The sequence below is a fragment of the Notolepis coatsorum genome, assembly GCF_963971535.1.
Source record: "Notolepis coatsorum genome assembly, chromosome: 9".
NCBI lineage: Eukaryota > Metazoa > Chordata > Actinopteri > Aulopiformes > Paralepididae > Notolepis > Notolepis coatsorum.
In genome coordinates, this window is record NC_140173.1 from 57,508,862 (window position 1) to 57,522,817 (window position 13,956).

The 13,956-nt window shown below is 47.5% G+C and overlaps 1 protein-coding gene across 1 annotated transcript in view; it reads right to left on the reverse strand.

Annotated features, from left to right (window-relative positions):
* The window catches only part of st3gal7 (ST3 beta-galactoside alpha-2,3-sialyltransferase 7), a gene marked incomplete at its 3' end in the record, with an annotated part of 32,874 nt that overhangs the window by 11,314 nt on the left and 7,604 nt on the right, over positions 1-13,956 (reverse strand). Inside the window, exons 4-5 of the mRNA XM_084321541.1 lie at positions 486-826; positions 154-340 (exon numbers count right to left, since the gene is read on the reverse strand). Of these exons, the coding sequence (XP_084177667.1) occupies positions 154-340; positions 486-826 (528 nt within the window). The remainder of the gene's footprint in view (positions 1-153; positions 341-485; positions 827-13,956) is intronic.

The following is a 13,956-nucleotide window of genomic DNA, read 5'->3' on the forward strand; positions in this document are numbered from 1 at the left end:
AAGTGTCCTTAAGCAAAACAATGAACCCTTACCTACTCTGTTGGTGCAGGTAAATTGGCTGACCTCTCTCGTGAAATGTATGTATGGGTGTAGAATACATAAATGCAGTATTTCACAAGTACTGCTAGTAATTTGCTAGTGCCTTGTGCCCACCAGAGGTTGTTTGGTGATAACAGATGTTAGCCAGTCCAGGTCCAGGCTCTTGAAGACCACCAGAGCAACCATGCTGGTGTCTTGGTACTCTGTCGGGGAGTGTGGCGCCCCCTCTGGGTAAATCAGACGGATGGTGGTCCTGGAGCCGGCGTCTCTCTCAAAACCAGGCACCGGAGCGTTGTTCAGCCTGACGGAACAAAGTGTCCCTGTATGACCATGAGATCATAATCTGATTCACCGGAACCATCTCCATTGGATTGAGTTTAATTCTCATTGACTTCATACCTTCTCACATTTAGCCCCCTTTGAAATCCCCCATCTCTGACACTTACCTGATAATAATGTCATACTGGTCTATGTGGGACCCAAGATGGCTTCCGTGGAGAACCCCACCACTGCCCACCACCACGCAGCGCCTACAGCTGCCCTCTCTCCCTAGGGAGGGAGGCAGGCCGGGCTGGGGCAGTGAGGCAAGAGCCAGGGCGAGGTGTTCCTCGCTGCCCTGGAGCCCCAGAGGAGGGGACAGATCCCAGAGCACAGGCCCCTCTTGCTGCTGGACAAACACAGGCACGTCCAGGAGGCCAGCAGAGCAGGACAGGGGCCTGAGGTGGTCTAGACACCAGCGAGGCTGACAGGGGCTGGACAGCAGGGCGGCCGATCGGTTTAGTAAGATCTGAGGAGAGATACGGGGAGGAGGGAGAGGAATAGAGTGAGAGTGAGAGGGAGGTTTAATACCTGAGACACATACAGGGGTGTAATTAAGCATTACATCACGTGCAGGAGTGGTTTGTGAACAATAAACCATGCCTAGGGGTGGTCGTTAGACCCCCCTAGGCATGGTTTATTGTTCACAAATCACGACTGCAAGTGGTGTAAAGCTTTTATACAACTGCCAGATTCATCCAACCTTATTTCTATACAATAAACACACATTAATCGAAGATTTATTGAAAAAACCATCCGCCAGAAAAAGTAGTTCCCACAACTACAAAAAAGACAAGTTGCCTCCATGTGGAAGCAGCTTGAAGTGCATCCAACCAAACTAACACATCCAACTGTGTATTATTGGAATGATTGAGAGAAGTTGCCTCATGTGGAAGCAGCTTGAAGTGCATCCAACCAACTAACACATCCAACTGTGTATTATTGGAATGATTGATTGAAAATTTTATTACCAGATGCAGAATGGGTACAATACAGTACGGCTCAATACACACAATTGTTAAGGGAATGCAGACCTACTTTCCATAGAACTTCATTCTTAGATGCTTCTATATAAAGTAGGTAAAACAAATTAAAAAGTTTTCTTTGCCCTATAGGAAAAAAAACGTTTTCTTCGCCCTATTTTTTTATTTATTTCTTTTAGCCTAAACTTAACCAGTTGGAAACCAGGGGTACAGTAATAAAATTAGCAATCAACCAATCAATCAATTCAATAGACCATGCTCACTTAAAACAACGCTGCTTCTCTCTCAGTCTGACTCCCCCGCTGTTGCAGACAGGAGTGTGCGTGTGTGTGTGTGTGTGTGTTTGTGGGTACGCCAGCACGCCAGCGTCGGACAGTGTGAGAGTGAACGCTGCAGTCAGTGGGAAGGAAGTAGACATTTAAATCAATCAATTAATCAATCAATCAATCAATCCGCGATTTTTCTTTTGTTCTAGATTGACTCAAGACCCATCAATTACATCATCCAACATTGTTTAAAGGACTAACACATTCCCCTTGACAGAATCGCTTCACATTTAGTCGTTATGGCGCTATCAACATTCTGGCGCTATCAACATTCTCCCGGAGTGAGCCGGCGGAGTGATTATGTGATTCGGTTGTGGGCGGGTCCTGAGCCCAGGACCGTGGATTGTTGCCAATAAAGACGTGTAAATGGACTGTTTCAGCCAATCAGAATCGAGAAATTTGCATGCCGTTGTATAACGGTACACAAAAACCACGGTAAGGTACGTACCTCGGTTTTGAAGTCACTGTTCGGTACGGTTTTCGGTACAGTGGGGGAAAGTTTGGCTTTCCATATTCCACTCAGGGGTGATGTAGTGTGCAGTAACTAATTGTACTTGTAGGGTGAATATTCTATATTGAAATTACATTTTTGTATAATAATAATTATATTAGATTGTGAAAAAAATATAACCAGACATACAGTATATATACATCCTAACTGTATAACCAGACACATACAGTATATATACATCCTTACTGAATAACCAGACACATACAGTATATATACATCCTTACTGTATAACCAGACACATACAGTATATATACATCCTTACTGAATAACCAGACATATACAGTATATAGACATCCTTACTGAATAACCAGACACATACAGTATATAGACATCCTTACTGAATAACCAGACACATACAGTATATATACATCCTTACTGAATAACACATACAGTATATAGACATCCTTACTGTATAACCAGACACATACAGTATATAGACATCCTTACTGAATAACCAGACACATACAGTATATAGACATCCTTACTGTATAACCAGACACATACAGTATATAGACATCCTTACTGTATAACGCATACAGTATATATACATCTTTACTGAATAACACATACAGTATATAGACATCCTTACTGAATAACCAGACACATACAGTATATATACATCCTTACTGAATAACCAGACACATACAGTATATAGACATCACATCCGTACTGTATAACCAGACACATACAGTATATAGACATCCTTACTGTATAACCAGACACATACAGTATATATATACATCCTTACTGTATAACCAGACACATACAGTATATAGACATCCTTACTGTATAACCAGACACATACAGTATATAGACATCCTTACTGTATAACCAGACACATACAGTATATAGACATCCTTACTGTATAACCAGACACATACAGTATATATACATCCTTACTGTATAACACATACAGTATATAGACATCCTTACTGAATAACCAGACACATACATTATAGACATCCTTACTGTATAACCAGACACATACAGTATATATACATCCTTACTGTATAACCAGACACATACAGTATATATACATCCTTACTGTATAACCAGACACATACAGTATATATACATCCTTACTGTATAACTGTATAACCAGACACATACAGTATATAGACATCCTTACTGAATAACCAGACACACACAGTATATAGACATCCTTACTGAATAACCAGACACATACAGTATATAGACATCCTTACTGAATAACCAGACACATACAGTATATATACATCTTTACAGTATAACCAGACACATACCGTATATATACATCCTTACTGTATAACCAGACACATACAGTATATAGACATCCTTACTGAATAACCAGACACATACAGTATATATACATCCTTACTGTATAACCAGACATACAGTATATAGACATCCTTACTGTATAACCAGACACATACAGTATATAGACATCCTTACTGAATAACCAGACATACAGTATATATACATCCTTACTGTATAACCAGACACATACAGTATATATACATCCTTACTGTATAACCAGACACATACAGTATATATACATCCTTACTGAATAACCAGACACATACAGTATATATACATCCTTACTGTATAACCAGACACATACAGTATATAGACATCCTTACTGTATAACTGTATAACCAGACACATACAGTATATATACATCCTTACTGAATAACCAGACACATACAGTATATATACATCCTTACTGTATAACTGTATAACCAGACACATACAGTATATATACATCCTTACTGAATAACCAGACACATACAGTATATATACATCCTTACTGTATAACCAGACACATACAGTATATATACATCCTTACTGTATAACCAGACACATACAGTATATATACATCCTTACTGAATAACCAGACACATACAGTATATAGACATCCTTACTGAATAACCAGACACATACAGTATATAGACATCATTACTGTATAACCAGACATACAGTATATAGACATCCTTACTGTATAACGCATACAGTATATATACATCTTTACTGAATAACACATACAGTATATAGACATCCTTACTGAATAACCAGACACATACAGTATATATACATCCTTACTGAATAACCAGACACATACAGTATATAGACATCACATCCGTACTGTATAACCAGACACATACAGTATATAGACATCCTTACTGTATAACCAGACACATACAGTATATATACATCCTTACTGTATAACCAGACACATACAGTATATAGACATCCTTACTGTATAACCAGACACATACTGTAACTGAGGGGTACAATTCCCTGACTGTATTACTAGATATGATACTTACTACCACTACCTTTGTACTTAATATTCGGCCACTCAGTACACGGCATAAATATATTATCCTGAACACTCTCACGTAGATGAAACGGATCCAACACAAATGTACGAATTAGAAACAGGTCTTTATTCCCTACACAGCGATGGTGTGTAGAATAAGCACTTAATCACTTAATTACATTTATGAATTGAAATAGTATGCACTTTTATGGCAAGGAGTATTCGTCGGTATATCAATAGAGAATGTCCAATCTCTGAAGGCGCAGGTGGTAAATATACGACCTGGAATAGTTAAGGAATAACAGCAATGATACTTTAATGATTATAGGCTGGATACACTAGCGGGGGTTAATCCGGTCGCTTGTAAGCCGACAGGAGTAGGAGGGGGGGGGGGGTAGAATCCAGCTGCCTCGTCCGGCCAAGGGTATCCCAGGTGAACCCACTGTAGTGCCGTTCAATGCGCCGGCGATCCTTGGACCACAGATGAAAGCAGGTGGACTCTTTGTGGGCCGGCTCTCTCCGGTCCACGGGGGAGAGACGTGAAGAGACCTCGTCTTGCAGAGCGTCTCCTCACCTTGCGTCCTCTCCAGGGGGGGGGGTTCCAACACACGGCAGTGTCGGGGGTCTTTATCCATGGAATAATCAAAGTATCCAAAGCATAATCCGTGCCTGGGAAGGCGGGCTGTCATCGGTAGAATAATCCGGTATACAGGTCCACTCGCTCGTCGGCTCTGGGGCTCCTCGGGTGCAGCTTCACATAGGGTCAACCACCCTGGGTAAGCAGCCAGTTCTCTGCCCGAAACGATGGGGTACTGACTACGGTAGTATTCTCACCGCACGAAGCACTATATATTAACAGACTATTATTAGCTTAATAGACTACGTCCAACTCGACGATATAGTGCTAAATATGACTATTCAAATATTAATATACACGATGTCTCAATACCGATGGTAGGCCGAACTTGGCCTTACTCCCACACGTGGAGTCGCGGGGAGGCTTTACGTCTGTGACTCTATTGGAGGGTAAGAAACTGGACTGAAAAGGAAAGTCCTACTTTAGTAGCGCAGTATATATACGCACTATGAACAAATAGTCCCATTAGTGGTGCGGTAGCCAGATTCCTACGCGGAACTAGGACTTGTTCGTACATGTCGAGCGGTACGTTTGAACTGGGTCTGAGGGGTATGGCAGCCTGGCACCAAGGTCTCGACCAATAGTAGAATGGAGACTATTATGGGATGTTCAGTAGGCTAGAATGGATATTCAATGCATATTGTACAAGGAATATACAAGGGATATCAGGGAATATTAGAGAATATACAAATACAATTAAATATATATATATAAATAAATATATATATTCGGTTTAATCTGGCCCTTCACAACAGCCACCCCCTGAATAGGTCCCAGACCTAATCAGTTAAACAGAGACAGATTAATCGCGTTGTCTATTTACACATAAGGGTTTGCTGTAGGGGTCAGTCAACTTCACAAAGTCATAGGGTTGTAGGGTCATGGTCATCATCGATTGTGTCTGGGAGTCGAGGCAGTTCTATGAGCCTTGCCACGGGACGGGTGTAAGTGCGACCCTGGACGAGCACTTCAGCTGCTCGGACCTTGCCGTCGGCACCGGTGATCACTTTGCTTACGCGGCCGGCCGGCCACATAGCTCTGGGCAGTGATTGATCAATAATCATGACGACTGTTCCTTCTGTCAAATTGTCTCTCTCCTTTACCCACTTCTGGCGGGTCTGTAGAGACGGTAGGTAGTGCAGTAGGAAACTGTTCCAAAACTTGTCGGCTAATACTTGGCTGTACCTCCACATTCGTCGGCCGTTCGCTTCTTCAGGCCGGTACATTGTCTGTGGTAATGCAGGATCTAGCCGCCCCATCAGGAGTGTGTTGGGGGTAACTGGGTCGATATCCGCCACATCACTGGAGACATATCCGAGGGGCTTCGAGTTAAGTACTCCCTCAATCTCCGTGAGGACTGTCATTAGGACTTCTTCCGCCACAGTCTGGGCCCCAAGTACTGCGTACAGGGCTGTCTTTATGGAGCGCACTTCTCGTTCCCAAGTGCCACCGAAGTGGGGTGCGTTTGGGGGGTTGAATTGGAAATCAACCTGTGCTGGAGCGAGGTGGGTCTTAAGTTCTGGGCCCATAGCTTGGAAGCTCTCTCTCAGCTCTCTTTCGCCGCCTTTGAAGTTTGTCCCATGATCGGACAATAGGGTAGACGGTCTTCCTTTCCGTGATGTGAATCTACGGAAGGCCATAAGGAATGAGTCTGTGCTCATGGTCGGGAGAAGCTCGATGTGTATCGCTCTGGTGGTCATGCATTTGAATACAATACCCCACCGCTTCTCGGTTCCTCTTCCTTTCTTTATGTGCAGCGGGCCAAAGCAGTCCATACCCGTTGAGTGGAATGGCTTGTCACCGATTCGGAGGCGACATGGAGGAAGGTCAGCCATCCTTGGTATGCTGGGCTGCGCGCGCCACTTGCGGCAGTCTAGACATGTTCGTTGGAAGCGTCGTACCGCCTCTCTTCCTTGTAGGATCCAGTAACGACGTCTGATTTCCGCGAAGACTCTTTCTGCTCCTGCGTGATGTACATCCTCATCGTATTTCTTTATAATCAGCTCTGTGACCTTGTGTCGGCTGTTCAATACGATCGGGTATTTAATGTCATCCGGTAGATTGGGGGCTCTGCGTAGGCGACCACCCACTCTGATGAGGGTATGAGCGTCGCTCTCGGGGGCCAGGTGAATTAATCTGCTGTCGGATGGGACGGGCTTTCCTCCCTGTAGACAGGCCAATTCATCGGGGAACGAGTCTCTCTGGGCTCGCTGCAGTAGAAGCAATTCTGCTTCCTCGTAGTTAGCTGCTGACATATCAGCGGGGGACTTGCACTCCGGGTGGTACCGCAGGAATGTTCTTTGTTGTGCACTCTCTATGGACGTGCAATCGTTTATGTTAGGGTCGGTGGAGGCTACGGTGCTCAATCCACAGAACACAGACTTCTTAATTTCCACCTCCTCTGGACTTGCTTCCCTCGGGATAGGCATGGGCCACTGTCCTTCCGGGAGTCTTAGGAATGCGGGGCCGTCACTGTAGACATTGCGACGGGTGAGGTCATCCAGGGGCATCCCCCGGGTGATGACGTCAGCTGGGTTCTGTTTTGTATCAACGTAGCGCCACTCTGTTTCTCCGGTTAACTCTTCGGTTAGGTCTTGAATCTCGGTGACTCTGACTCCCACGAAGACTTTGTACTTGCATGAGTCCGATTTGATCCAGGCGAGTACCGTCGTGGAATCTGACCACAGGATTGTTCTAGACACCGGTATGGTGAGCTCACGTTGGATGAGCGTGGCTAGGTGCGCTCCGGCTAGGGCTGCGCAGAGCTCTAGACGTGGGATAGATTGTTGCTTGCGTGGGGCTATTCTCGAGCGGGCGAGGACAAATGCTGTGTAGATCTCTCCCCCCTGGTCTTGGGCCCGCAAGTAGGCTACTGATCCGTATGCGACCTCTGAGGCGTCACTGAAGACGTGTAAGTCCATTTTACATGTCTCTGGCCTCACCGTGGGTGGGAAGTAGCTTCGGCGCATATTAACGCCTGGGAGTGAGTGGAGCTCCATCTCCCACTCTCTCCAGGTGGATGCAAGGTGTGCGGGAATGGGGTCGTCCCAGCCCTGGTCCTTGTCCCACAATGCTCGTACAATCATTTTTGCCCTGGTGGTGTACGGTAGAATACATCCTAGCGGGTCATATTGTCGGGCGAGTGTTGTGTACACACTCCGTCTGGTGGTCGGCGCCGCCGCCGGCCTTCCCTGCTCCGTAGTCAGGGGCTTGTGTCTGTAGTGAAGCGAATCTGTTTTGAATCGCCACACCAATCCCAGGGTCATCTCCTGGGCTTCTCCCGGGATTGTAGCCATCCAGGTCTCGCTGCTGGCTGCCTTGTCCTCGGAGGAGAGGCTGCGCAGTACTTGCGGATCGCTGCTGGCCCACTGCCTGAGATCAAAGCCGCCTTTGATCAATGAGGCGCGGAGTTTAATCAGGAGAGCCTCGGCTTCTTCCTGGGTTGAAAGGCTTTGTAGACAGTTGTCTACGTAGAAGCTGTTCTTTACGCTGTGTCGGACCTCTTCGTCCGCTGCTGGGTCCTCTGCTACATGTTTCTGTAGTGCAAATGTCGCACAGCAGGGGGTGCACGTCGTTCCGAAGGGGAGGACTTCCCATTGGTAGATGGCTGGGTGCTCATCTCCTGGCTTCTCTCTCCATAGGAACCGTAACAGGGGCTTGTCCGCCTCTACTAATCTCACCTGCAGGAACATTCCTTTAATGTCCCCGCTGATGGCCACCTTTTCCTGGCGGAAGCGGAGTAGAACGCCGAGTAGGGAGGGGCCGAGTGTGGGACCGGGCAGTAACTCTTTATTCAGATTTTGGGATCCGATCTGGTAGCTGCAGTTAAATACTATGCGGTCTTTACCGTTGTGATGGACCTTGTGGTGGGGCACGTACCACGATTTAGTGGTCTGGTCAGCCTCTTTAATGTCCATCTTTGTGACGTGTCCCGCTGTGATGAGCTTCTCAATCTCAGCGCGGTATACACTCTCTTGGGCGGGGTTCTTGGCTAAGCGCCGCTCCGTGTTCAGCAGGTACCGTTCTGTGGCGTCTGTCTTGGCGTGGAAAGTAGGCATTCCTTCTCGCCGCAGGAGTGGCGTGGCGTATCTCAACACGCCGTTGACCGGGACTCTCTTGGTCCCTGTCTCGAGGAGGTGAATGGCGTAAATGTCATCTTTAGAGCGAATGTCTTTCTTTCCGTTCTTAAAGGGCATTTGTTCCAAGGTCCATAGCCGCTCTACGTGTTGCAGGAGTGCGGTTTCTCCCTCTGTGACTCGGGAGTGGAGACATCTAGTGGCTGTACTTCGGTTGAGAGATTTGGCGAGCGGGCCTTGGAGAGTCCATCCCAAACGGGTCTCGACTGCTGCAGGACAGCCTCGGGGTCCGGTATGAACCCGGTCTATCGGGACAATGAGGTCTGCATGGTCGGAGCCTATCAACAGGGTCGGCATAGCATTGTCTATGAGCGGGATCGGTAACTTGCGCAGATGTGCATATTTCTCCATCAGCTTGGCGACGGGGTATGTGTACCGCGACAGTCCTATTTCTTGGCTGGTGAAAGCGTCTGCAATCTGGTACCGTCGCTCAGGCTGGCCGCTTGCTGCGATAGAGAATGAGACATTCTCGCCCTTTATCGTCTTCAAATCTCGTCTTATTGTCCGAATTGTCATTTGGGTTTCGCTTCCCCGCAGCCCTAGCTGGGCCGCAGCGGGGGCGAGCAGCAGGGTCTTCTCTGACCCGTCATCGAGGACGGCGTAAGTGTCCAGGACTTTATTCTGGTAGCTTAGTGTCACACGCACTACTTTTAGGAGTACTCGGGCTCCACTGCTGCTGGCGGGATCGATGTACATGACGCTCGCTTTGCGGCTGGATGGTGCAGGTGAAGGGCGCCGTCTGTTACTGTCGTGAAGTATGTCCAGATGGGCTCCATCGCACTTGGTGCACCTTTTCTTTAAGCGGCATTCGGCTGCCATGTGTGAGCGCGCACAGCGAAAACAGCGCTTGTTGGACTTTATCCATTGACCTGCTTCCTCCGCGTTCAGCTTGGGGAAGGAGTCACATTGCGCTAGCCAGTGTTCTTTCTCACAGTAGGGGCACACTATCTTCCACTTCTCCGTTCTGGAGGGGGTACTGTGGCTCCTGCTGCTCGGTACTGACTCCGATTGGTGCATCACAGTCACCGATCTTCTTCCATCATTTAGTCGTCTGGTTCCTTCTCTGGAGCCAGGGGTGCTCCGTCCGAATGTATCTAGCCGTAGGCTGCTGACTTCTCTCGCCAGGAAGTCTGCTAGATCGAGGAGGTTCGGTTCGGGGCCATTCGGGTCTCTGTGGTCCCTCTGCCGCCTAAAGCGCTCCTGACGAGCGGGCGGCAGCTTCTCCAGAATCCTTTCCACATTTGAGTTGGCGTAAAGTTCATACTTCCCCTTCTCTCTTTGCGCTCCCAACATCCCTACCAGGGACTGCACTCTGATGGACAGGTCGTCCAGTGCTCGATTGTCTATTGCTGGGGGTAAGCGGTCGATGTGTCGGATCTCCTGGATCACGTAATCCCATATGCGCCCATACCTCTGGTCCAATGCTACCAGCGCTGCTGTGTATGGGGTGGTGGAAGTCGCGTAGGCGAGCGCTATATTATGTGCGCGGGGCACCTTTAAGTGCTGCAGTAGGATGGCGTATTTGTGGCGTTCATCCAATACATCCACCAACATGGTCTCCAGACACATGCGGAGTTCTGTATACTGGGCCCGGTTCTCTTGGGTGAAGTCGGGTACCATAGGCGTGCCAATGTATGACGCTGACTGTGGATACATCGGCGAGCGTTGGGGGAGAGGCCTCCTAGGCGAGTCTCCTCCCGCTCCTTGGTATGGGCTGGTACCGGCAGTGTACCATGGCCCGCTTGTCCAGGTGCTGTTCCTCGGTGCGGGTCGTGCGTCGTGCTCACCCGTGTATAGAGTCGGGGGTCTGTAGCGCAGCTCCGCGGGAGTATAGCCTGGGCTGTACCGGACCTCCTGGTCCGGTAGAGTACTGTGCTGTCTTCGGGCGTGGTTCTCCTCCTCTTCCTCTTCGTCTTCAGTTAGGTCATCCAGTGCTTGTAGTCTCTGGTTTAGCCTCTCCACAGGATATGCTGCTCCTTCCCGGTTGCTAGGTCTCGCTTGGACCGGTGGGGGGAGGTGGTCTGTGGGGGGTATAGACCTCATCTGTTGGTCAAGTTCAGGGTTGTTTACTCGGCTAGGGGATGCCGCCCTGGAGGTGTGTCTAGACGAGTTCCTGGAGCCTCTGGCGGAGGGAGAGGGTGTTGTCCGTCTGATCAGCTGTTCTATTAGTTGCGCTTGCTGTCTGTCGCGCTCTGCGTCCCGTAGAGCACCAGCAGCTGCTCGCTGGCTGTCTGCTCGGTCTCGGGCCACATTCTCTTCCATCTGAATGCGTCTTATTTCCAGGCGTATGTGCTCTTCTTCGCTCCGTTGCTGTAGCTGCAATCGATCGCGTTCACCCTGGAGTCTATCGCATTCAGTAGAGGCTTTCAGGCTGACGAGGAATGCCTGCTGTAGGGTCCTCTCTGCCTCGCTGGGAGAAGGCGGTTGTATAGGGGAGCCTTCCCTCGGGGTACTCCTTGCGGAGCCTTGGAGCTCTATCTCCACGGTGCTCTCCCCGTCTTCTTCCGTGCCGAGTTCTCTCTCGGTAGCGTTGTATTCCTCCCGGGACTCATCGGGGACTACTTCTTCAGTACTGGCGGGGTGTGAAGTCATGTCTGGTTCCCACTGGTCCCCACCGTGAACTTGGTCAGTTACATTAGAGCCCGTAGGGGCCTCTATGGTCGGGGTAGTCTGGGCGTTGGGGTTAGACATACTTTTACTTTCTAGTTTTACCGCGTTTACTGTTAGTAGAAGACTAGGTTGTTGACTGACAGCGTAAGCCTCTAAGTACTGAGGGAGCCGTCGTTCGCGCTGCGGGCGTTGGTTAGGAGGATCGTTTCGTGGAGTGTTCATCATAGGCCATTTCAATATTAATAACACTATATTAATATTACACTAATTACCATCCGGCTCGAAGGACCAATTGTAACTGAGGGGTACAATTCCCTGACTGTATTACTAGATATGATACTTACTACCACTACCTTTGTACTTAATATTCGGCCACCCAGTACACGGCATAAATATATTATCATGAACACTCTCACGTAGATGAAACGGATCCAACACAAATGTACGAATTAGAAACAGGTCTTTATTCCCTACACAGCGATGGTGTGTAGAATAAGCACTTAATCACTTAATTACATTTATGAATTGAAATAGTATGCACTTTTATGGCAAGGAGTATTCGTCGGTATATCAATAGAGAATGTCCAATCTCTGAAGGCGCAGGTGGTAAATATACGACCTGGAATAGTTAAGGAATAACAGCAATGATACTTTAATGATTATAGGCTGGATACACTAGCGGGGGTTAATCCGGTCGCTTGTAAGCCGACAGGAGTAGGAGGGGGGGGGGGGGTAGAATCCAGCTGCCTCGTCCGGCCAAGGGTATCCCAGGTGAACCCACTGTAGTGCCGTTCAATGCGCCGGCGATCCTTGGACCACAGATGAAAGCAGGTGGACTCTTTGTGGGCCGGCTCTCTCCGGTCCACGGGGGAGAGACGTGAAGAGACCTCGTCTTGCAGAGCGTCTCCTCACCTTGCGTCCTCTCCAGGGGGGGGGGTTCCAACACACGGCAGTGTCGGGGGTCTTTATCCATGGAATAATCAAAGTATCCAAAGCATAATCCGTGCCTGGGAAGGCGGGCTGTCGTCGGTAGAATAATCCGGTATACAGGTCCACTCGCTCGTCGGCTCTGGGGCTCCTCAGGTGCAGCTTCACATAGGGTCAACCACCCTGGGTAAGCAGCCAGTTCTCTGCCCGAAACGATGGGGTACTGACTACGGTAGTATTCTCACCGCACGAAGCACTATATATTAACAGACTATTATTAGCTTAATAGACTACGTCCAACTCGACGATATAGTGCTAAATATGACTATTCAAATATTAATATACACGATGTCTCAATACCGATGGTAGGCCGAACTTGGCCTTACTCCCACACGTGGAGTCGCGGGGAGGCTTTACGTCTGTGACTCTATTGGAGGGTAAGAAACTGGACTGAAAAGGAAAGTCCTACTTTAGTAGCGCAGTATATATACGCACTATGAACAAATAGTCCCATTAGTGGTGCGGTAGCCAGATTCCTACGCGGAACTAGGACTTGTTCGTACATGTCGAGCGGTACGTTTGAACTGGGTCTGAGGGGTATGGCAGCCTGGCACCAAGGTCTCGACCAATAGTAGAATGGAGACTATTATGGGATGTTCAGTAGGCTAGAATGGATATTCAATGCATATTGTACAAGGAATATACAAGGGATATCAGGGAATATTAGAGAATATACAAATACAATTAAATATATATATATAAATAAATATATATATTCGGTTTAATCTGGCCCTTCACAACACATACAGTATATAGACATCCTTACTGTATAACCAGACACATACAGTATATAGACATCCTTACTGTATAACCAGACACATACAGTATATATACATCCTTACTGTATAACACATACAGTATATAGACATCCTTACTGAATAACCAGACACATACAGTATATATACATCCTTACTGAATAACCAGACACATACAGTATATAGACATCCTTACTGAATAACCAGACACATACATTATAGACATCCTTACTGTATAACCAGACACATACAGTATATATACATCCTTACTGTATAACCAGACACATACAGTATATATACATCCTTACTGTATAACCAGACACATACAGTATATATACATCCTTACTGTATAACT